The sequence below is a fragment of the Papio anubis genome, chromosome 14, assembly GCF_008728515.1.
Source record: "Papio anubis isolate 15944 chromosome 14, Panubis1.0, whole genome shotgun sequence".
In the NCBI taxonomy this organism is placed as follows: domain Eukaryota; kingdom Metazoa; phylum Chordata; class Mammalia; order Primates; family Cercopithecidae; genus Papio; species Papio anubis.
The window spans coordinates 55,258,074-55,280,075 of NC_044989.1; the positions used below are offsets into that span (position 1 = coordinate 55,258,074).

The following is a 22,002-nucleotide window of genomic DNA, read 5'->3' on the forward strand; positions in this document are numbered from 1 at the left end:
AGGGCAATACTTTGCCACATCCTGAGAAATCATGGTTCCAAATTGTTTGTACAGCTTTACAGTTTTAAAATCTAATAGTATGCCTTACTGACATTAAAAAATGAAATATTTAAACTATTTATACTGATTCTGTATAATCTCTATGTACATTAGAATTTAATATATATTGAATATATTCAGGTGCAGGTATATAAGCATTTGATGTCTACACCCCTCCAAAAAAAGGTATTCAATAAATATTGTTCATTTGAGTTTCTTGTATTACATAAAGTAGAACTCTCTCTCAGATGATAATGGATAATAAATCCCTTTTTCATAAATGATATAGTTTTGTTAAATACACTCCAAGCATTAACACTTAACATATTAGTCTTGTCACATCCACTATTTGAGTAAACACAAACTCATTATGTTTGAGGTGGTAATAATCCTGAGTTAATTGACAAGAATGGATCAGTCCACATGTTAATTATTGGAGGAAAAAAGATACCATTGTCATTTCACAGCATATCATCAGCTTCCTGGGTTAGTGAGAACATGCCCCAGAGCCAGGCTGCCTCAGTGTGAACCCTAGGGTATCCTACAAACGGGAAGAGAGTATTTGATATGGAATAGCTTAGGAGGATATTTCAAGGATGATCACAAAGAGAGGGAAACTCAGGAGTATAAAGATTACCAAAGAATGCTAAAACCAAGAAGTCATGTTGACAAGAATGAAGACATCCTTTTGACACTTACCTGGTCTTCAGTCTTAACCTCTCTCCAGGGCACCAGACCAAAATTTCCAACCCCTTGCTAGATATCTGAAACTGCCTAAAACACAACAGATCCAGAATGGAAGTATTTGTTAATTGAATAGTTATTCATCAGACCCCACTGTGTGTCAGGCACTGTGAACACAGGAGGTGTGGTACCTGTCCTCAGTTAGCCTGCCGTTAGCTTATGTTCTTTTCCCACTGCCTTCCCTTCTTGGTTCCTTCCCAGACTCACCCTGGGATCTGTGCCCCTGCCTCATCCGCTGTTCCTGCTAGTCTACCAGTTGCTGATCCCATCTCCTTGGCTTACCTCCCTACCCATTCCTTTTATCATGGTTATGGTTCTGGTATTGCCATTAAGGCTATTGAGATATTTCAGTGCTTTCTCTTTCCTGGTACATAGTAGGGTTGTACCTGTCTGCCCACTTAGAGTTAGGTGTGACCATGTAACTTTAGCCAGTGAAATATGAGTAGTAGTAAAGTGTTACTTAAAAGACGGCGTGCACTTCACCATGATCTCCTTTTCCTCTGGCATGTTCAAGATGGCGTCCTCTCTCCCAGCCTGGGCTGCTGAGAGAGGCCCTCTGCTGATGCATGGTGGAAATGTAGCATGAGGAAGGAATAAGCTACGGAGATGGTGAGGTCCTTCGTTACTGCAGCATAACAGCCTGTCTTACACAGTTGTTTACATGCATGTCTTTACTAGATTATACATGTCTTAAAGGCAGGCTCTGTGTCTGTCTCTCTTTTTTTTTTAGAAGTGGATGTAGACCTACTTCTAAGCCTGCTGTACCTAGTGGGTCCTCAAAATAGTTTTACTTGAATCTTCCTGAAACATTGGAGAACAATATTGATTTGGGAAGAGCCAGGAGTGAATAATATTTTAGAAAGATTATATAATACATGCTTGAGTAAATATCTGGCTTCAGAACCTTTAGAAGGAAAGAAATTGATGGAAGAGAAGAGGTGCAGCTGCAGAGGTAGGCCAACTCCACCATAGTTATGTTACTTCACTTGCCATGTCACTGGGGAATGCTGACTTTGTCTTTAGCATTGGCAAACAGTTCTAGAAGGACACTTGAAGCTTTAGCTTTATCCTAACATGTTTTTCATGAAGTTATAAGATACACATGCCATGTTTTATTTTTTTACTTACTTTTAAATGCATTTTTATTTAGCCAATCGGTAATTTGCAGTGGATTTTAAAGTCATTAGTGTGAATTAATGCAGTATTGCAGTGATACTGTTTTCTAGATGTATTAATGAGATGTCTCTTCTAACATTAATTTACAGAGAATATTTTTAATAAAGGCAGAAGACCTGAGTCATTCTAATTAGATAAATGTACAGTTTCAATGGCACTAATAGAACTATTCATTTTATTAGCCTGAAAAGAAGATTAATGGTTTATATCACTTGAGTTTCTCAGTCAATAATCAGTCAAGTCTACAATTCAATGATGCACTATCAAAGCAGCTGGATATGGGCCTCCATGGCATAGCATTGTGAGTCCATTTTTTCCAGAAGAAGAAATAATTTCAGGAGTGAAAATCACCCCCACAATCCCTAACCTTCAGCTCCCAGCATTATAATTGCACTGTTTGCACGAAGTTACTTGCAGTTTATGTGTGTGTCAGCCCTGTCTATAGAAATGATATTGGTGATTGGTCCCTCCCCAGAAGATATGTTTTTGCTCAAAGGATTTTATTTAAACATCAACAGGTTCTTTATTAAAAATCTGACTTACGTTTTTAGTTAGAAATCTATTGTTTTTATTTCATTTAAATTCAATCCTGTGAAAGAATATACCTGAGTGTCGTCATTCATTCTCCTGTGGACAGATGTATTTCTTTCTTTTTTTAGTACAGCTACAGCAAACATAGATGCAATCTCACAACATACACTGTTGAGTGATAGGAAGCAAGCCCCAGAAGAATACATATAACACACCATTTAAATAAAGTTCAGACACAAACCTATATACATGCATAATAAAACTATATATTAAGACTCAATACGGAATTCAGGGTAGTGGTGTCTTGATGGGGAGGGAGGAGGATATGACCAGGGGTGGTAGGCAAGAGTGTCGCTGTTTAGTACTGTTTCTTAAACTGGGTGATGGGCCTATGGACATTAATTTCTTTATGCTTTATATATACATATGTAGACATTTGTATTTGTGTCTGAATGTTTTATAGTTATTATCTCTAATAAACAATGTCATCATGGATTTGGGTGTTAAGAAATAAAAACAATAGGATTTTTCAAAAGAGCTTTCAGAGGACTGTTAGCAGCAAGTAGATGCCAAAAGATGATGGTATAACTTAGGGGTCAGCAAACTACAACACACGGGCCAAATCTGACATACTGCTTGTTTTTGTGTGGTCCATGAGCTCAGAATGGTTTTTACATTTTAAAGTTTATTTTGAATAAAATCCAAAGACAAATAATACTCACACATGTGAAAATTATATAAAAATGCATTCATTCACTTATGTATTGTGTATGGCTAGTTTATTATTTGTTTATTTATTTATTTATTTTGAGACGGAGTCTTGCTCTGTCGCCCAGGCTGGAGTGCAGTGGCACGATCTTGGCTTATTGTAAGCTCCACCTCCTGGGTTCACACCATTCTCGTGCCTCAGCTTCCCAAGTAGCTGGGGTCACAGGCACCCGCCACCACTCCCAGCTAATTTTTTGTATTTTTAGTATAGAGAAGGGGTTTCACCGTGTTAGCCGGGATGGTCTTGATCTCTTGATCTTGTGATCCGCCCACCTTGGCCTCCCAAAGTGCTGGGATTACAGGTGTGAATCACCGCACCAGGACTTTATTATTATTATTTTTAAGACGGAGCCTTGCTCTGTTGCTAGGCTGGCGTGCGGTGGCGTGATCTCAGCTCACTGCAACCTCCGACAACCTGATTCAAGTGATTCTCCTGCTTCAGCCTCCTGAGTAGCTGGGATTACAGGCGCCTGCCACCATGCCCAGCTAATTTTTGTATTTTTAGTAGAGACAGGTTTCACCATGTTGGCCAGGATGATCTCGATCTCCTGACCTCATGATTCACCTACCGCGTCCTCCCAAAGTGCTGGGATTACAGGCATGAGCCACTGCACTCAGCTATGCCTGGCTACTTTTATGCTAGCATGGCAGAATTTGGTCGTTGCAACAGAGACCCTGTGACCTTCAAAGAGTAAAATACTTACTTCTGACCCTTTATAGAAGGTTTACTGACTCCTTATATAACGGAAAAGAAATTGAGATTAGAGAGGTAAAATTAGCTCCCAAGTTTTCAGAAGCAGGCAAAACTCATTTTGAATCTTTGCTCAGTTTGTTACTAGATAGAGCTCTTTGACATTTGCTAGAAATTAAAAGGACAGCGAATGTGAAAATGTCCAGCAAACTGGTTGGTACACTTTATAAAGAGACTTGTGGTTTTGGCCGGGTGCGGTGGCCGAATAATCGGTCTTCAGAGACCCCTCCCACACGGATGCTTTTATTTTTCCCAAAACAAGCATGAATTGACTTAGAGGCTGGCTCAGGGATGTAACGGCACCCTCCAGCATGGTGAATGCACTCAGGAGGGAGTTGTCCCTTACTACAGCTTACGTTCCTTGCACCTGGCTCCAACCCCTAGGACATGAGATATTTGGATGGGTAGATGGATGAACCACCATTCTGGATAGTAATTTTCTTGGTTCCCAAGCAGCTTTGTTACTCTCCGTGGATGAAAACCAATATGGGGGAAGAGAAGGGAGGCAGAAGCGTTACTTACCTCTGTATAGTAGACATGTAGGATCCTCAACTCCATCCCAACTAGACCCTTATTGGGGATTAAATTTGATCTTACATGTGACGCCTCTGGAACAGGAGCTGGTAAATGGCAGACTCCAATTTCATTAGGGGTCAAGGAGCTAGAATAAAGTTACCCTTCATGTTATCTCTTTCCTTGCATTTACTTAGACCTGGACATTAAATTCTTTTCTTTAAAAGTTTCTCACTGAGGCCGGGTGTGGTGGCTCACGCCTGTAATCCCAGCACTTTGGGAGGCTGAGGCGGGCGGATCACAAGGTCAGGAGATCGAGACCATCCTGGCTAATGTGAAACCCCGTCTCTACTAAAAATATAAAAAATCAGCCAGGCATGGTGGCAGGTGCCTGTAGTCCCAGCTATTCGGGAGGCTGGGGCGGGAGAATGGTGTGAACCCAGGAGGCGGAGCTTGCGGTGAGCTGAGATCTTACCACTGCACTCCCGCCTGGGTGACAGAGGGAGACTCAGTCTTAAAAAAAAAAAAAAAAAGTTTCTCATTGGAATTGAAAATTGCTTCCTATGACATGTCTGAGAATATGAAGTAATATAAAGTGGGCTGGGTCAGCCTTGGCCTAAAGTGATGCTTACATGAATTAACCATCTCTGAAGGGATACTTGTGTCAAAGTAGGAGTTTATTCATGCTTGACTCCCCAGTGTGATGTCTGGGATTGTTTGTGCCAGCTCTGAGGAGGGCATGCTTGTCTTTTTTTGTGAAATAATAGAATATGGATGAATCTATTTCCCCATGAAACCATTTCTGTTGAACTAAAATACAAAGGAAAATCAGTGACCTTGAATTAGGCTTGTTTGCAGTGTTATTAGCTTTCAAAGGTCCTTGCATTTCCATTTAATGATTTTCTTCTGAACAAACTATTGTAAGGAGTCTAATGTAATTTTTCAAAACCAACATCCCAAACCTGGTTATTATTTTGTACCTAATTTGGTTAGAAAAGTATGAAGCCCTATGTATTAAAATGTCATGCCATCACTTCTCAGAATGGCACTTTTAAAAACTGATTTTGGTCATCTGGATAACTATTTCTTAAACTACTGATATCAAGAATAAGTGGTATTTTTCATGATCTTTCTTGTCTGCAGAGTTCGTGACAGGAATTTTGTGCATGAAGGATGCTTGTGTCATTGAATATGTTCTTGGCATCCATCTTACTCTTATTCAGATATCTGAAGCTATACATGTCAACTTATTCAACTTGTATTTATAAAAGTGTCCATTAGAGGCTAGGCACGGTGCTGTTCCAGGGTTCATCAATGGAAAAAACAGACTGTAAAATCCCTGCCCTCTTGTAGCTAACATTCTCTTAAAATACTGATGACAGAATTTTAAAATACTGATGGCAGAATTAGAATGAATGCCCCTGATACAAGAAAGAATAAAATGAAGTTTTTATTTTCTGCATCTAAAAATCACAATAAGTAACTTATCTCGTACTTCTAAGAGTTTGAATTTTTTTTAACTTGGTAGTAATTTTAGTAGGCAGGGTGCAGTGGCTCACGCCTGTAATCCCAGCACTTTGGGAGACTGAGGCGGGCAGATCACTTGAGCCCAGGAGTTTGAGACCAGCCTGGGCAACATGGTGAAACCCCATCTCTACAAAAAAATACAAAAATTAACCAGACATGGTGGCATGTGCCTGTGGTCCCAGCTACTTTGGAGGCTGAGGTGGGAGGATCACTGAGCCCTGGGGAGGTCGAGGCTGTGATCATGCCACCGTGCTTCAGCCGGGCAATAGAGTGAGACCCCATCTCATAATAGTAGTAGTAATAATAATAATAATAATTATTATTATTATTATTTAGTTGCTCTGATAAAAGGCCTTGTTACTTACGGCTACTATTTGAATGCCCACTGTCTCAGACCCTGTGCTGAGCGTTCCCATTTACCCCATTTGGCAGATGAAAACTGCAGCATGTTCTCTGCTCGCTAGAGAGACACACTCTTACACATGGAATCTTAAAAAGGTTTTAATTAGTCACATGCCAAGTTCAGTGATAGTTCCACAGTGAGTGAATGCAAACTGCAGAACTGAGGGTAATGGGCAACAGTCAACGATGGGTTTCCAGTTCTGGAAACTTGGGAGACTGGGGTGACACAGGTCCCCTCCTTCCTGCCCACTTACTCCTCCAAACAAACACAAACATGCTGGATGAAATATTACGTATGATCCTCGTTGAAAGAGAAGAAACTTGAAAGGGAAACAGGACAGAAGAAAGAGGAACAAAATGAAACTGAAGGGGAAGCGGGGGGTGCTGTTACCCACAAAAGCAAAGCAAAAGCCAGAGCTCCGAGTGTGAGCTGCCATAGTGTGGTGTCTGTAGTTTCCGTATGGCCAGGAAGTGCCCTTGGAAGCAAGTTTCATGAACATAAATGATCAAAGCCAACTAAACTGGTCCACTAGTCAAACTTGGCTTCATTAGAAAAGAATAGGACCTCAACTTAGCCCTGTTCCTCAGCTTCAGGAGTGAACTCAATTGAGGGGTAAGGGGTTGACGGTGGTAATAAAACACTGTGCTTTTTTCTCTGCTTTATCTTTGCTTCATACCTTTGTCAAGCCACCCTAGACCCTCCTCTAGCAGCTCCAAGCCCCTTTTGTTTCTTGTCACTTCTGTTTAAGCCTTTGCCTTAGGCACCAGTTAGTGAAGTGATTATCTTAAACTTGCCATTGTCAGTGCTTTGGAGAATGCCTTGCATTTTGACCAAACTGATGAGGGAATTGTTAAGTTAAAGGTGAACTCTGCATGACCAAGGTATCAGAACAGCTTGAAGACTGCCATTTTATTTGTTTGTTTTTTTGTTTGTTTGCTTGTTTGTTTGAGACAGAGTCTCACTCTGTTGCCCAGGCTAGAGTGCAGCGATCTAGGCTCACTGCAACCTCCACCTCCAGGGTTCAGGCCATTCTCCTGCCTCAGCCTCCCGAGCAGCTGGGACTGCAGGCGTACGCCACCACGCCCGGCTAATTTTTTTTTTGTATTTTTAGTAGAGATGGAGTTTCACCATGTTAGGCAGGATGGTCTCGATCTCCTGACCTCTTGATCCGCCCGCCTCGGCCTCCCAAAACGCTGGGATTACAGGCGTGAGCCACCACGCCCGGCCTGAAGACTGCCATTTTAATGCACCTTTCACGAGGCTGTGCAACTCTATATTTAAACAGGTGGCCAGTTTTGTTTTTAAGTGACCATCCACATGGAGAAAATAATTCCAGGATTTCAATTTTGAAATAGTTGAAATTCTCCTCTTAGTGTTACCTCCTGTGTGTGTGAAATACAGCTGGTCACTTCTGCCTGTGGTGCTGACTCTCCACTCATGGACAGGGTACCATTTGAGATGTTTGGCAGAACATTCTGAGGAACTGGAAATGATGAAATCACTTTGAATTCAACAGTAGAATGATAGGCCATTTAATGCAGCCTTAATCTTCTGGCTCAGTTGGTGTGGTGTAATATTAGGCTTGCCTTCCACCTTCCAAATCCCTTGATAGTATAAACTAGCAAATTAAGACTTACCCTGAAAATGACTGCGTGCTACACTACAAGAGAGGTAGAATGCTCCAGGAGCAGCACAGATAGGGGTAGTAACATTTTGCCATCTGGCAAAGCCACTAGACCAGATGGATTCATTAATGACTTCTCTAAAGTATTTAATCAGACCTTACTGAAACACATGACTGGCATATTTAATTATCCTAAATTACCAGGACTTCTGCCAGATATAATCCTCAATGCTTGAGTCATACTCCTTGCTTAAAGAGAGGAGGAAAAAAGGATGAATAGCTCCAGAAAGCTGGGTTTCACATAGACCCCTCTCATTAGTGAAACTTCTCATTAGCAAATTGTTGTGTTACAGTCTTAGGCAGTATTTCTTCTTTTTCAGAGAATGCGCTGTAAGACTAGCCATGCTGATCAAATTCTTTTATCAGTAGCAATTATACTGATGAGAACATCTGGGGGTTGATAAATCTGATACAGCCATCAGACAACCCTTCCCACTTCCTGCCTGTGGAAGGCTTCTAAACCAACAGATGCCTTCTTGTGTAAGTTAATCAGTTTATATTTCTCCAGGATCACTTTTGTTTTAATCTTTATATTTGTATCAGAACAATGGAGATACAAAATTACAGAGAGCATTATAATGTAAATTTGCCCCTGCCCTGCTCTTTCCTATCTGCAATCTACTTTTCAAAGGAACACTTCTAATTTTCATGACTGTTCTCTCTGGTGGTTACTTCCACATCTCAAAACAGTATGATTAATGGCTATTTCTTATTTTCTTTAGACATGTTGACTTCCTTTTAAGATACTTGAGGATGTGCCTTAGGTATACCATTCTTACATCACTTTCCTTCTCCTCCCTGAGGGTTATTTTATTTTTTATTCCCTTAATATTTACCTTTATAGCCTTAGGTTATATTTTCATACCTTTTATTTTTGGGGTTGTGAACTAGAAACAGTGTCTCTTGGCAACTAACATATGATGAAGGTATTAGTGACTTGAGTATTCCACTGAATGCTCCAGGGCTCTTTCACTCAATATAATATTTTTGAGATTAATCCATGCTGTGGATGTCACTAGTTCCATTTCTGTTTATGGCTGAGAACAATGTCATTGCATGAATAGATGATAATATATCCATTCACTTGTTGGACATGTGACCTATTTCCAATTTCTGGCTCTTATAAATCTATAAAGACTTGTATGCAAGTCTTTGTTTAGACATTTCCTTTTTGTTTCTCTTGGATAAATTCCAAAGAGTGGAATTACCAGATCATAATGGTAAGCATTATAAGCAACTGCCAAAAGACTTTCCAAAGTGATTTATCATTTTACATTTCCTGTTAGCAATATATATGCATTGGAGTTGCTCTGTGTCTTCAGCAACACTTGGTATTATCAGTCTTTTTAATTTTAGTTGTCCTTGACAATGTTCAGGCCTTTTAGCCATATTTTAAATTGAGTTGTGTTCTTATTAAATTGTAAGCATTTTTATATATTCTGGATAGAAGTTTCAGTGATTTTGTTGTTTTTTTCTTTTCATTCTCCTAGTCTGTGGTTTGCCTTTTCATTTTCCTAATAGTGTCTATCAAAAACCAGAAGTTTTTATTTTTTAAGTCCAATTTATCCTTTGTTTAATGGTTCATGTTTGTTTGTTCTCTAAGAGACCATTATCTTTCAAAGATCACAAAGATTTTCTTATTTTTTTTTCTATCAATGACATGGTTTAGCTCTTAAATTTGAGGTTTTTTTGTATATAGTAGAAGGGAAGAGTAAGGTTCACTTCTTTCCATATGGATACCTAGTTGTTCCAGCACTATCTGTTGAAAAACAATCCTTTCTCCCGATGAGTTATCTTAACACTTTTGCTGGAAACGAGTTGATCATATAAGTGTGGGTCTGTATATGGATTCAATTCTATACCATTGATTTGTATGTCTATCCTTATAGCAATATTATGTCTTAATTCTAATTCCTTTTTATAAAGACTTTAAGCAGAACTTCTACTTTTATTAACTTTTTTTCTGACATATACATGTACGTATATATGTGCGTATGTGTATATATACATGTAGTATATATGTGTATATTTTTCCCAGTAGTTGAGACCAGGTTCTCTTACTGTCCAGTCATGACTGGATTAAACTTCTAAACTGTTTTTCTTGCTTTAGATCTTTTCTTGTTAGGGAAGCATCTTCAAATAACTGATCTTGTCCATTCTGAATGGTTTTTATCAGTTTAAATCTCAGAGGATAGCCTTATTTTTAAATTCAAAGAGAGTTCACTATAGCTCTCTGTGTACATGAGTTTCTCTGACTTAGAATGTCTATTCCTGGCCGGGCACGGTGGCTCATGCTTGTAATCCCAGCACTTTGGGAGGCTGAGGTGGGTGGATCACCTGAAGTCAGGTGTTCGAGACCAGCCTGGCCAACATAGCGAAACCCTGTCTCTATTAAAAATACAAAAAATAGCTGGGCGTGGTAGCATGTGCCTGTAGTCCCAACGACTCGGGAGGCTGAGGCAGGAGAATCACTTGAACCTGGGAAGTGGAGGTTGCAGTGAGCCAAGATCACGCCATTGCACTCCAGCCTGGGCAACAAGAGTGAAACTCTGTCTCCAAAAAAAAAAAGAATGTCCGTTCCTAGGGGTGAGGGGTAGGTTTCATGTGGGTCCATCACATGGCAGTTAATTAATAACAATACACCTATATAGTGGTATGTTTTAAGTGCTACTGTTTTAATCACTGCTTTAGGATTTATTAAGTCCTCATAATACCCACTTTCTTTGAGGTAGGTACTGTTATTATTCCCATTCTTATGGATGAGAAACTGGAGCACAGAGAGGTTGAGTAATTTGCTGAAGGTGATATATGGGAAACGGTTCTTTCCCAGTAAGTAGAGGAGACAGGTTTCAGTGATGCACTTGTCACTGAACAAACAGCTCTCCAGGAGAAAAAAATGTATGCATATGCGTTAATAAACTTATACACTTTACTGATATAAATAATATATAATGCACAACTTGCAAATAATAAAATGTCATACTTTTTATTCCATACAGCCAATCAATTCTGATAGAATGCTTTCATTGATTTTTTTTTTTTTTTACTCTTTTCCTAAACCCTGTATCTGTGGTCAGTCTATGGTTGCAGTTTAACCATGACTTGACAAAATCAAATGAGGAATAAATTCTTGATTACCATCTGGTTCAGCAAGGAAGTTGTTCACATCATTGGCAAATGATTAAGGTTCCAATATGTATGTTTTACATTTTCCTTATTAATGTAAATAAAGCTATCAGCCAACATTTGTGTTGGAACTACACTTGTTGGTCAATGATGTGAGAGAATATTGAGAATGTTTTCTCAATTTTTTGTATTTACAATGTAACAGCTACAGAGTGACACACTTTTATGCTTATTCTGCATTATCAACATTGTATCCTATCTCTTTAGACAATCAACAAAACAATAAATTAAGCCCTGATTTGTAGCACTTACCGATTTCCGTGATGTAATCCACTATGGCTGACTTCAAGCCACCAATGTGACATCATTGAAAATGGAGTTGGGAAGAGGTATGTAGTAATACACCATCTATGGTATTTCTACCATACGGATAGGATAGCAATAAATAACTTTACGACTATAGAGAACAATGAAATGTAGTAAAATAATTACCAAGTGATGAGCTTTCAGTATGTATTACCTTTGCTTTTAATATAATTTATGTAATTGTAAATCTATATAATATCTAACAGTGGCTGTGATTAACTGGTTTACAAAGTTGCTAAAACTTAATCAAGTTTTGGTAGCCAGTCTAAGCTGGCTCCAACCATGCCACTGTATGGCATGTTTTCAACCATTCTTTTATATGAAGGTATTGCTGGAATATAGTTTCCTACCAGTAAGTATAGCATACAATTATGGCAAGGTATTATGTTTCTTTATGTTACTATATCACATTCTCATGAGATGCACCACTCATCAAGCTTGTTAAAGTCCAGTTTTAGGGCCCCCTGCTCGACCATGGATTATACGGATTCTGTGGGGTTCACATAATTGAGGAAAATGGCAGTGGAGTTTGGTGGTTTGTCCATGTTGCTGTCGTTCCTGTTTGTGCTGCCCAAGCCCACCTCCTGGAAGACAGGGCCCTCTCTGTGGTGTCGAGATCACAGTTGTGGTGGGGCACTCAAGTACTAAGCGCATCTCTTGGGACCGGGACTGGAATGCAGCCATCCCCATCTGAGGTTCCACTATTTCCAGGCCACTGTGTTCAAATCAGGCCTGCCTTTGCCTTTTCTGCCTTGCAGATGAACATCCACTGAGGTTGGGTCACTCACCCTTCAATCCCCAAAACAGCAACCTCCCCTTCTGTCCTCAGACAATCCAACCTAATTTTGATGTGCCTCTGCCTCTGACATTGGAAAGCTGCTCTCAAGGTTATCTTCAGGGGAGGGAGGGAGAAGGCTTTCATGCTTTCCTGGTGAGACCTTTTTTTTAAAAAAAAAAGAAAAAACATATAAATTATTACTGAGAATCGCTGAAGCAGCCTGGGCAAAAATGAAATGAGGCTTAAGAATTATGAATATTTTTTAAATACTGCACTTGGAACAAGTGCTCATAAAATTTTTTGCCTCAAAGAATCAAGAATGATTAGTATTGATTAGTGTTTTTTGTTGTTGTTTAATTTCGTAAGCAAGGCTATTTCCTTCCATGACCCTTTTGATTCTCATCTTTTCTTTTACACAAGCTGTTTGGAAATCTTCCTGATCTCATCTGACATCAGGAAGGACATGCTTTTCCCTCCTGGCATGCTAGAGAAAGAAATCAATTTCTTCTTCCAGATAGGTTGGTGAAAGTCCTTCTCTGCAGTGCTTTCTATTGCTATGGTAACAGAAGATGGGATTTCCCAACAGGACCAGGTTTATGTATTAAAAAAAAGTTCTTTCAAAACTTGATCCCTTTTTTGTTGCCATATGTAAATTACTATAAATGCAATAAACTGAGTACCAAAGGAAAAAGAGTGACAGCAAACCTTTTTATGTAGGTGTGGAATGAGACTTGCATTGTATTGAGACTCTTAATGAAAGGATGTCAACTTAAAAAGTTTTAATATTGTGACAGTGTTGTCATAGCTAAAATAACTTGAAAAAGTTGCAAGTTTTCTTAGAAAAGCAGAGAATTAAATATACGGACTCTCAGTTGGCAGACAGACTTAAAATAGAGATAAGTAGTGTCCGTACATCCAGTCATAACATGGTAAAGAGGATGACAAGAAGCCCAAGGTAGAACAAGCATTTTGTGTGATGGTGGTACTCTCCGCTTCTGTGACTTCCTCTGTAGGAGAACACAACAGTTGGCCATTTCTCATGAGATCTTATAAAAAGCCTAGGAACTCAGGGGACAGGGTTCTTTCCATCACAGCCCCTTAATTGTATACAAAGACCTGACCTTTTAATCTGCTGGTTGACTAACAGTGTGGCTGGAGGGTGCCTTCAGAGGCTCAGAGAACTCAGAAAGGAGCAAAGAGCAATTTTGAGATAGGTGGAAAAGGATGGATTTGGTTTCATATGGGGAAAATTCAAACATAATACTCACCTGTCATTTAAAATGCTTCTGAACTAAAATTCCAAAGATACGTGGAATTTTATTTATTAAATAAATACTTAATAAATCTGTAACTCCACTATTATTGATACCTTATATTCTCTTGCAAATCTAATGAGTTAAGTTTGTGAGCTTTTCTCCTTTTTTGAGGCTTAACATGTGCTTTTGAAATGACATGACAAATTTAAAAGAGAAGTAAATGTCATTTGGCTATGCCCTGGATGACACATGGATGCCATTTGGCTGTGCCCTGGATGAGACATGCCACTCTGGTGAAAGGAGTGAAGTTTCTGGGAAGCTGATGGGAAAGGTAACAAATAGTAAAAGGAATAAAGGTGGTTCTCTGTTCTTGCTGTTCTTGACATGGACATAGATAAATGGTAACATTGTGAGTCACTCTAAGCAATCATGTTGCATCAAGCCAGTGAGGTGACATCAGAGACTGGCTCATGAAAGGAGAAAAAGCTCACTTTCTTAATGTACTCAAATGGCAAAGGAAGACTGGAGAAAGGGCTGTAAAGAGGTGATTTAACAAACAGTGTGAAGGAACTTCTGGCAAGAAAAAAAAAAATTGCAATGTGAACTTTTTAATAAATGTGATAAATTTATGGGCTTCAATATGAATGAAAAGAACAATAACCAAAGTAAAAATACTTTAAATCCAAAATGTGAGGTGTTTGGGATAGCGCTGCTGAGTAACTAAGGCTGGTAAGTTATTTGAAGACTTGTTGAAATCTGTTTATTCCATTCTCCCAACCCCTCATTCAAAGAACTGAAATAAGTCAGGAATTAGGGGATTAGAGTAAGAACAACTGCCTGGAGCAGTGATTTATTATTTCCTTCTGGATGCTTCAGAATCTCAGGAATCTACCAAGTATCTCAAGGATTTTAAAACAGAAGCTGTGATCACAGCAAAAGAGTTCAATTTATGTCTCTTGAAGGTGTTTCTGGCCATCCAGGGGAAATATGCTCATTCTTTATTTTCTAGTCCCTGGGTGGAATCTGTTGCCTATAGCAGGGGGAGAGGCAATATGGCAGCCAAGATTATTGGCACCATTCATTCCCTCTTGAAGTATTTTGTTAATGCTTACTCTGCTGTATCATGTTCCACGAACTGTTTAGAGTGATGGAAGACAGCTCCTGCCCTCACGGAGCATACAATCTAGTCAATCATCATCTTCCCAGCCTTGAGGACTCCAGGTGTGATGCTAACCTGAGGAGTCTCCTTGGGTTCCCCACTAAAAATAGGATAGAGTTAGGCCATCTTTTCCCAGGATCGGGCTTATAGGCTTCAAACTTTACTATAGCCAGGCTCTGTGAGTTACAAACCCAGTTGCCCACACAAAATCTTCTTTCAACTTGAACGTGCCCAAGCTCATCCTTTAGTCTCAAACATCCTAAGCCTTTCCCCCCTCTGTTCTCGCCCCCAATAGCTCTTGATTCTTATTCTTTATCCCTTCTACCCATGTCTTCCCTCACTATCTCTCCCTGGTCCCTAACTGACCACCCTGCCTATCCTAACACCCCTCACAGATCTGTCCTTGCCCCTGCATTTCATCACTGCTAGGGTTACCTTCCTCAACTACGAAACTGTTTATGCTGTGTCCTGCTCAAAATAGTCATTGGTACCCTAATTTCCTGGCCTGGCTAAGACAGCTTTCAAGAGTCGCCGCTGCCTGCCTGACCCATCTCATTTCCTGCCATTCTCTATTAAGACTTAAACTGTGGAGGACATTGTCTTTTCTCATGAATCCCCTTTGCACCTTGTCTGTCATATGAACTCATGTCTTCCCTAATGTCCTGGACAGCTGGTCACTCCATCCTCTATCTTTCTCCATCCTCCCTCTTTCTATGTTACTGTGTATATATATTGACATATTGTAATTATTTATTTACATGTCTCTTTCCTCTGAAAGTGGGCTCCTTGAAAGACAGCAGTGTGATTTCTGTTTATATATCTATGGTACTGTACCTCACATATCGTAGGTCCATAAGGACCTGTTGAATAAGTGAATGAGCTAAAATATACTGGTTTATCAACAAACAGGGTTTTCAGACTGCTTCCATCCACTCAGCTTAATGAGCAAACATGGCATGCCATAATCTTGCAGTTTTCTGGGACATCTAGATACTTTGAAATAACAGGTGTGTCTCGACAAAATTGAGATTGGGAGGGTCCTTTCTTATTGATCATCGCTCACCAACTGAATGCCAAAGTGTTCTACAACCTTAAATAGTTACAAAGCTTCTAGCATTCACCTATTGTGAAAGCTACCCTTTATTATGGGTTTTTTGTATTACTTGCTTATGAAGATTCCTAAAGATATATTTTCCAGCGAGCACTTTTCAGATGTCCAACGTGCATTTAAAGTACGTATTTTGTTTTTGGAAGCCATATTATATTCACACAGATATGCTTATGTTGGTTATAGATATATAATGCCAATTACACAAATGATGAAATTTGTATTCATCATACTCTGTGCCAGGCACTCTGCTAAGTACTCTAGACTCACTGTATCATCTGTTTTCTGTATTACCTCTTTTTAGATGAGGAAACTGAGGCAAAAGATGAAGTAATTTGTCCAAAGAACCAGAGATAGCAAGGGCAGCCAACATACAAATCCAGTGTCTGATGTCAGAACGTATACTCTCATTAACATCACGCTAAAAACTGGAAAAAAAAAAAAGTCTACTTCTATTTACTGTGTAAGCAGATGCTGAAAATTGAAATGGGAAAATTTCTATTTCTGTTTATTATATAAGCATAAGTTTATACAATGAGCTAGTTTCCTATATAGGTAATGTGCTCTTGATTCCCAACATCTATTTTTTTTAGAAAGGCACAACATCTGTACACACTGAATTTAAAACATTAGGGTGATTTTTTTTCCATCTAGGAAAAATACTTCTCAACGGCTACTGACTCCTTAAAATATCAGTTGGTATTTGACGAAGTTTCATTTTTATCAAACTACAGAGGAAAATTGTTATACAAACCACAATTGTAATTTGTAGTTTTTTGGTGTCACAGTGATCTATGTAAAATGGAAACTTAAACTGTATAATCTATAGCAACAGACACAGAAACGGCACTTGACTCTGGGACCCCTTCATGCTTTGAAATCCTAATGAGGATAGTATCTGGCGCTTCTGCAAGCAGATTTAATTCTGAGAAGAGAACCTTTCCCTAGCAACAACATTAAAAAAAAAAATTAAAGTCAAAATCTAACTTGAAAACAAGTAATATTTTGAAAATCAATAATTAAATTTCACAACATAAAACAATTATAAAACTATACAGATGACTTTAAATTGAATAATTACAATCACAATAGCGCCTAATTTTCAAGGTAACCAGTGGGTAAGATGAAATGAGATTGTCAGACTGTGCTGAGCCTCTCTGCTAAAGTGAACATTTCAATTAGACAAAGTAATTAATGACTTTGGAGACAGTTCAGCCTCTTTCTCTTGAGATCACCTTGTTAGATAATTTAAATGAGAAACAGATTTGGATAAAAGGTGATCAGTGTTTTCTTCAGTTGGAAGATGTGAAAAGAAACCTTTTTCTCTTTCAGCCTTGCCTTACACCCAGACAAAACTCTTGTTGCAACTGGCCAAGTCGGGAAGGAGCCATATATATGCATATGGGATTCCTATAATGTCCAGACTGTGTCTATTCTTAAAGATGTCCATACACATGGAGTTGCCTGCCTGGCTTTTGACTCAGATGGACAGGTGTGTATCTTTTTTTTTTTTTTTTACTTGTTTTATTTAATGACTTCTCACAATTCACTTAAAACTATAATACCAATAGCCAGTAGACTCAAAAATCCATCAACCCTTGCTGGTTCTCCTGACACAGCCTCCTAGAATTTTTTACCTGTTTTTTCCTCTTTAAAGCTGTGACACTAACACCAAGCTCTGGATAGGCCTTGGTATTGGTTCCCCTAGTCCCACCATCTGGTTTAAAAGCCTCCATAAAAGAAGTCATTAATTCATGCTGATCAGGTTCACCATAGCCCAGTAATTCTACTTTGTTGTCTGTTGTTAGCTTCCTATTTGGAGTAAGGGCTGGACCAAGCCTTATTCACAGACCTCAAGCCCTGAGCATGTCTGCAGTACTTCTTGATTTCAAAAGATGACATCACCTCCTAATAATCCACTGAGAAGATTATCCTTGACTCTTTACCTTGATGTCATTTCTAGCTTCTTCTCCCTGTCCTCTCCCAATTTAATCTATCATCAATTCCTGGGTATTCGTGTTTCTTTACAATAACTGACATTCTCTCCTTTCCATTCTCTCTGCCACTGTCCTGTAAGTGCTAATAAGTCAATGTCATGTCTGACTTAGTTTAACCTCTTAGTCTCCTCACAGGCAATTTCTTGCTAATGCATTTCATCAACTGAAAACAGTGTCAAAGCGTTTAAAACCAATGAGAGCTTGGAGTACCCAGTGAATAAAGTCCACACTTTGTTAAGTGGGCATTCTGTTTTAGCCAACTTTTCTAGACTTTTATCCGTTGTGCCCTTGTCGAATTGAACAAATCTGCAAGACTCCTGTACCAGACCTTGCACATTTGTACCTCTGGGCCCTTCCTCAGTCTGTCCTGTCCACCTAAAGTGTCCTGCTCACCCTTTTGCCCATTGAAGTGATTCAGTCTCCAAAGGTTTTTACAAAGCCTGGCCAATCCCTCCCAACAACATTTTCTCTTCTTCCTTTGACCTACAGCAATACTTGGCAGAAAAGATAGGTTGATATGTTCTAGAAAAAGTAAAAACAGGGGTCATTGCTGGCGCCGGCTGCATTCATCTCCTCACTAAGGCTGGGCCTCTTCTCCCCATTTTCTCAACCGCCTCCGTTTCCTGTGCCACCCTTCCTCTCCCTCTCTCACCCTCCGTGTTTCTGCCTGTTAATTCCTTCAGTCTAATTTTTGACAAATTTCAGAGTTAAATCTGTAAGTTGGTGCCATGCAAAGATCTGTGAAATTATTCATAGAGGCTTAACTGAAAGTCTGTGGGAAATTCAGTGGATTATATAGGAGTTGACCTGGTTTGAGTCACTTTTGAAAAACAATTAGCATTTACTTGCTGTTTTCTGCTATTTTAAGAAAGCATCAATCACTAGTCATTTTTCTTTCTAGAACTAGATTCACTACATATGTAGACCCCTGGAATTATATGTTCTTTATTTTACTCCTCTGTAATCTCATCCAGTTAGTTTAATGCATACATTCTCTTGTATGTCTACATAAAGAGACAATAGCTGGATGCCAGTATTTGTTCAGGCTTGCAGTTATATTGGCTTCCTAAATAAACTGAAGTGGGTCAGAATCCATATGCATGTACAAGTATAAATGTATGCTTATGTGTGTACTGGTGTGCACCTTCTCTAATCTGATTTTGTTATTCAAGCAAGCATTCTTTATCAATTTGTTCTGAAATATCACAAGAAAATGTAATGCAGCAAAGGGAAATCCAGCTTTAACTTAGTTTTTGTCCATGTTAATTTATGTTAGAATCCTAACTATTTTCCTTTAGATTTCATTTTGAAGGATGGTGGTGGGGGTGGATTGCATGGTACTTAACTGTCAGGTGAGAGAAATAACCTCTTGTATGTTAGCCATGATGGATTTCGTGGCTTGTTGATGACTATTGCTTCAGGTCCGCCTTACTCCCTGGACAGAGTTAACTGGAATCGAATGATATTTAGAAATGACAAATGGCCCATCACCTCACAATCGACCAAAGGCAGTAGAAATGCTTTTCAGGTAGCTATGGAACCTGTCACTACAGATAACAAAATAGGTTTCTTTCAGCTTTTTCTCAATCAAGAAATGTGGGTTTTACTTCAGTGCCCCTATTTGTGTTAACTGGTTTTCTTCTCTTAAAAAGAATAAGCTGAATGGAATTCATCCATTCAGATTTTCTTATGAATAAAAATACAACCACATCTTATTTCCATTGCTGAAACCCTCAATTAAAAAATTACAGCAAAGACATTTTTTAAGGACACATTAAAAAAAAAAACCCAGTGATGTGTGTTACATTAAAAATTCCTACTGGAAGCCAGGTTTAGTGAAGAAACCTGAAGAATCCCTGCATAACAGCACATGTATACATTTAGCCATGTGTGGCTGGCTGTTTCATCCACACTGAGTGTGCACATACGCAGACATACTCTCGAATGTACTCAGTACGTACATGCTCTTATACTTGGGGAATACCATATGTTTAAAACCTCTTTAATTTACGTTACTTCACTTGACCCATACAACAACCCAACAAAGTAGAAGGAATGAATATTTTCTATACCCATTGTACCAATGAGACAACTGAGATTTAGGGAGGTTCATTTTGCAAGGTCTTATGTCTGGCTACTTAAAAGTGAAAAGAAAAGCCAAATCTACTTACAGTTCAGACTTCTTACACAATGCTGTCTCTTTACAAGTGATATCCTGCAAGAAACTCTGATTTTGGTATGACTGTTGCCTGTTTTTCACACTTTCGGTTTTGTATATAATCATATGTGTTGAATTTTATTTTTCCTTTAAGGACAGGTTCTGACCTGAACCCAAGGAATTTAGGCTGGGAGGTGAAGTACCAGATTACTTCTACTTAGATTATATTATCTTTTAGTCACCTTAAATGTTTGTAAAATTATAGAAAACTAAAAATTAATGTTCATTTATTCTATTCGTTAAACCCTTAAATTTTAGCAGTTTGAAGCTTTTAGACTATAGAATCCTGGGTTCTATTAAATCTCACATTAAGATTTTACCTAAAAATTTTAAGTTAAAAATTCCAAATACTGCCTTCAAGTTCTGTTTCTGTAATTTTTATTGACTTATCAGAGGTTTCCTGAGAGTTTACCTGTATGTTTCTTACACTTAAAAGGATAAAGGAGCTGTAGCTCTTAGGTTTCTGAAATTTCAGCATATGCTAATGGAGAGTCATCTATTGAGATATTTTTAGTTTTGGGTTTAAGATGGGTTTTGAGAAATCGGTTTGTTATAAGAAATTCAATGCCTAACCCATAGTAATCAGTAACTATTTCTCAAGTGTCAATAAATTTTCCCATCACTTTTAGGTACTAAATTATTGTTCTTATTCTTAGCGTTTAGCCTCTGTGGGGTTGGATGCCAAAAACACAGTCTGCATTTGGGACTGGAGGAAGGGAAAACTTCTGGCCTCAGCCACTGGCCATTCTGACCGGGTAAGAACTTGCTGGATCAAGCTATGCAGATTTCAGAACTGGGGGGGACCTGTGATATTGCTTCTCAGACTTCTAATGTTTTTAAAAGTTAATTTTTCACGTATACATTTTTCCTATTAAACTTATAAGCATCTTCTTTTTTCATGATTAACAGCTAACTGTGTTAATGTGCTTCTGGTGATTCAAGTACTTTATATGGATTGTTACTGCTTTTCATAGGCAAAGCAAATTTTTGATGCTGGCATTTTACTACTTTATGAAATCAAAATGGAATTGAATTTGAAATTATGTATAGTTTAGACGTATTCATTTAGAAATGGAAATAGTTGTTAGAAAATAGTCACAAAATATGATTACAGGGGTACACATTTTAATTTTGAATGAGTGTAATGACAGCTTTGTGATTCTTTGTTGTATTTGAGAACATTGAATGTGGCCTGCTTATTCCTATTGAAGTCAGTGTGATCAGAAATAATTCCATGTAGTCTTAGGCAATGAAGTGGGTTTATACATATAACTGGTCAGAAATCTAATTTGCCAGTGTCTTGCATGATTAAAATAATTTGACTCCTTTATTATCTTGGGTTCTCTAGTTTAAACAATGAATTTGCGTGACTGTCTTACTTGAATTTCTAGGTGTTTTGTATTTCTGCACAATGTAAGTGTTCATGTGGAACAGGCTGTCCAATCTTTTGGCTTCCCTGGGCCGCAGTGGAAGAATTGTCTTGGGTCACACATAAACACCAACACTAATGATAGCTGATGAGCTAAAAATCAAATCATCTCATAATATCTTAAGAAAGTTTACAAATTTGTGTTGGGCTGCATTCACAGCCATTCTGGGCTGTGGGTTGGACAAGCTTGATGTAGAATCAGGCTCTAATTAAACATGAAATTCACTGTCTCTTGCTTAGAAGGAACTCCTAAAAAAAAAATTTTAAGTACGAATGGCACATTCATCTATGGAGGTTTGTAGTTGTAAGGAGACCCCACAGATGTTGCAAATTCTACTCCAGGATCAAGTCTTCAGAAAGCTCAGGAGTGACCAACAATAGAACCTCAGTACTGGGAGAGGCCTGGTACCCCACTGGTCCAGTGGTTCC

General features: G+C 38.7%; 1 protein-coding gene across 4 annotated transcripts in view; it reads left to right on the forward strand.

Moving 5' to 3' along the window:
- The window catches only part of EML6 (EMAP like 6), a 254,910-nt gene that overhangs the window by 78,591 nt on the left and 154,317 nt on the right, over positions 1-22,002 (forward strand). For all 4 annotated transcript variants that reach the window (XM_003908660.5, XM_017947530.3, XM_031655162.1 and 1 more), the window contains exons 3-4: positions 17,262-17,421; positions 20,801-20,899. In XM_003908660.5, coding sequence (XP_003908709.5) covers positions 17,262-17,421; positions 20,801-20,899 — 259 coding nt within the window. The remainder of the gene's footprint in view (positions 1-17,261; positions 17,422-20,800; positions 20,900-22,002) is intronic.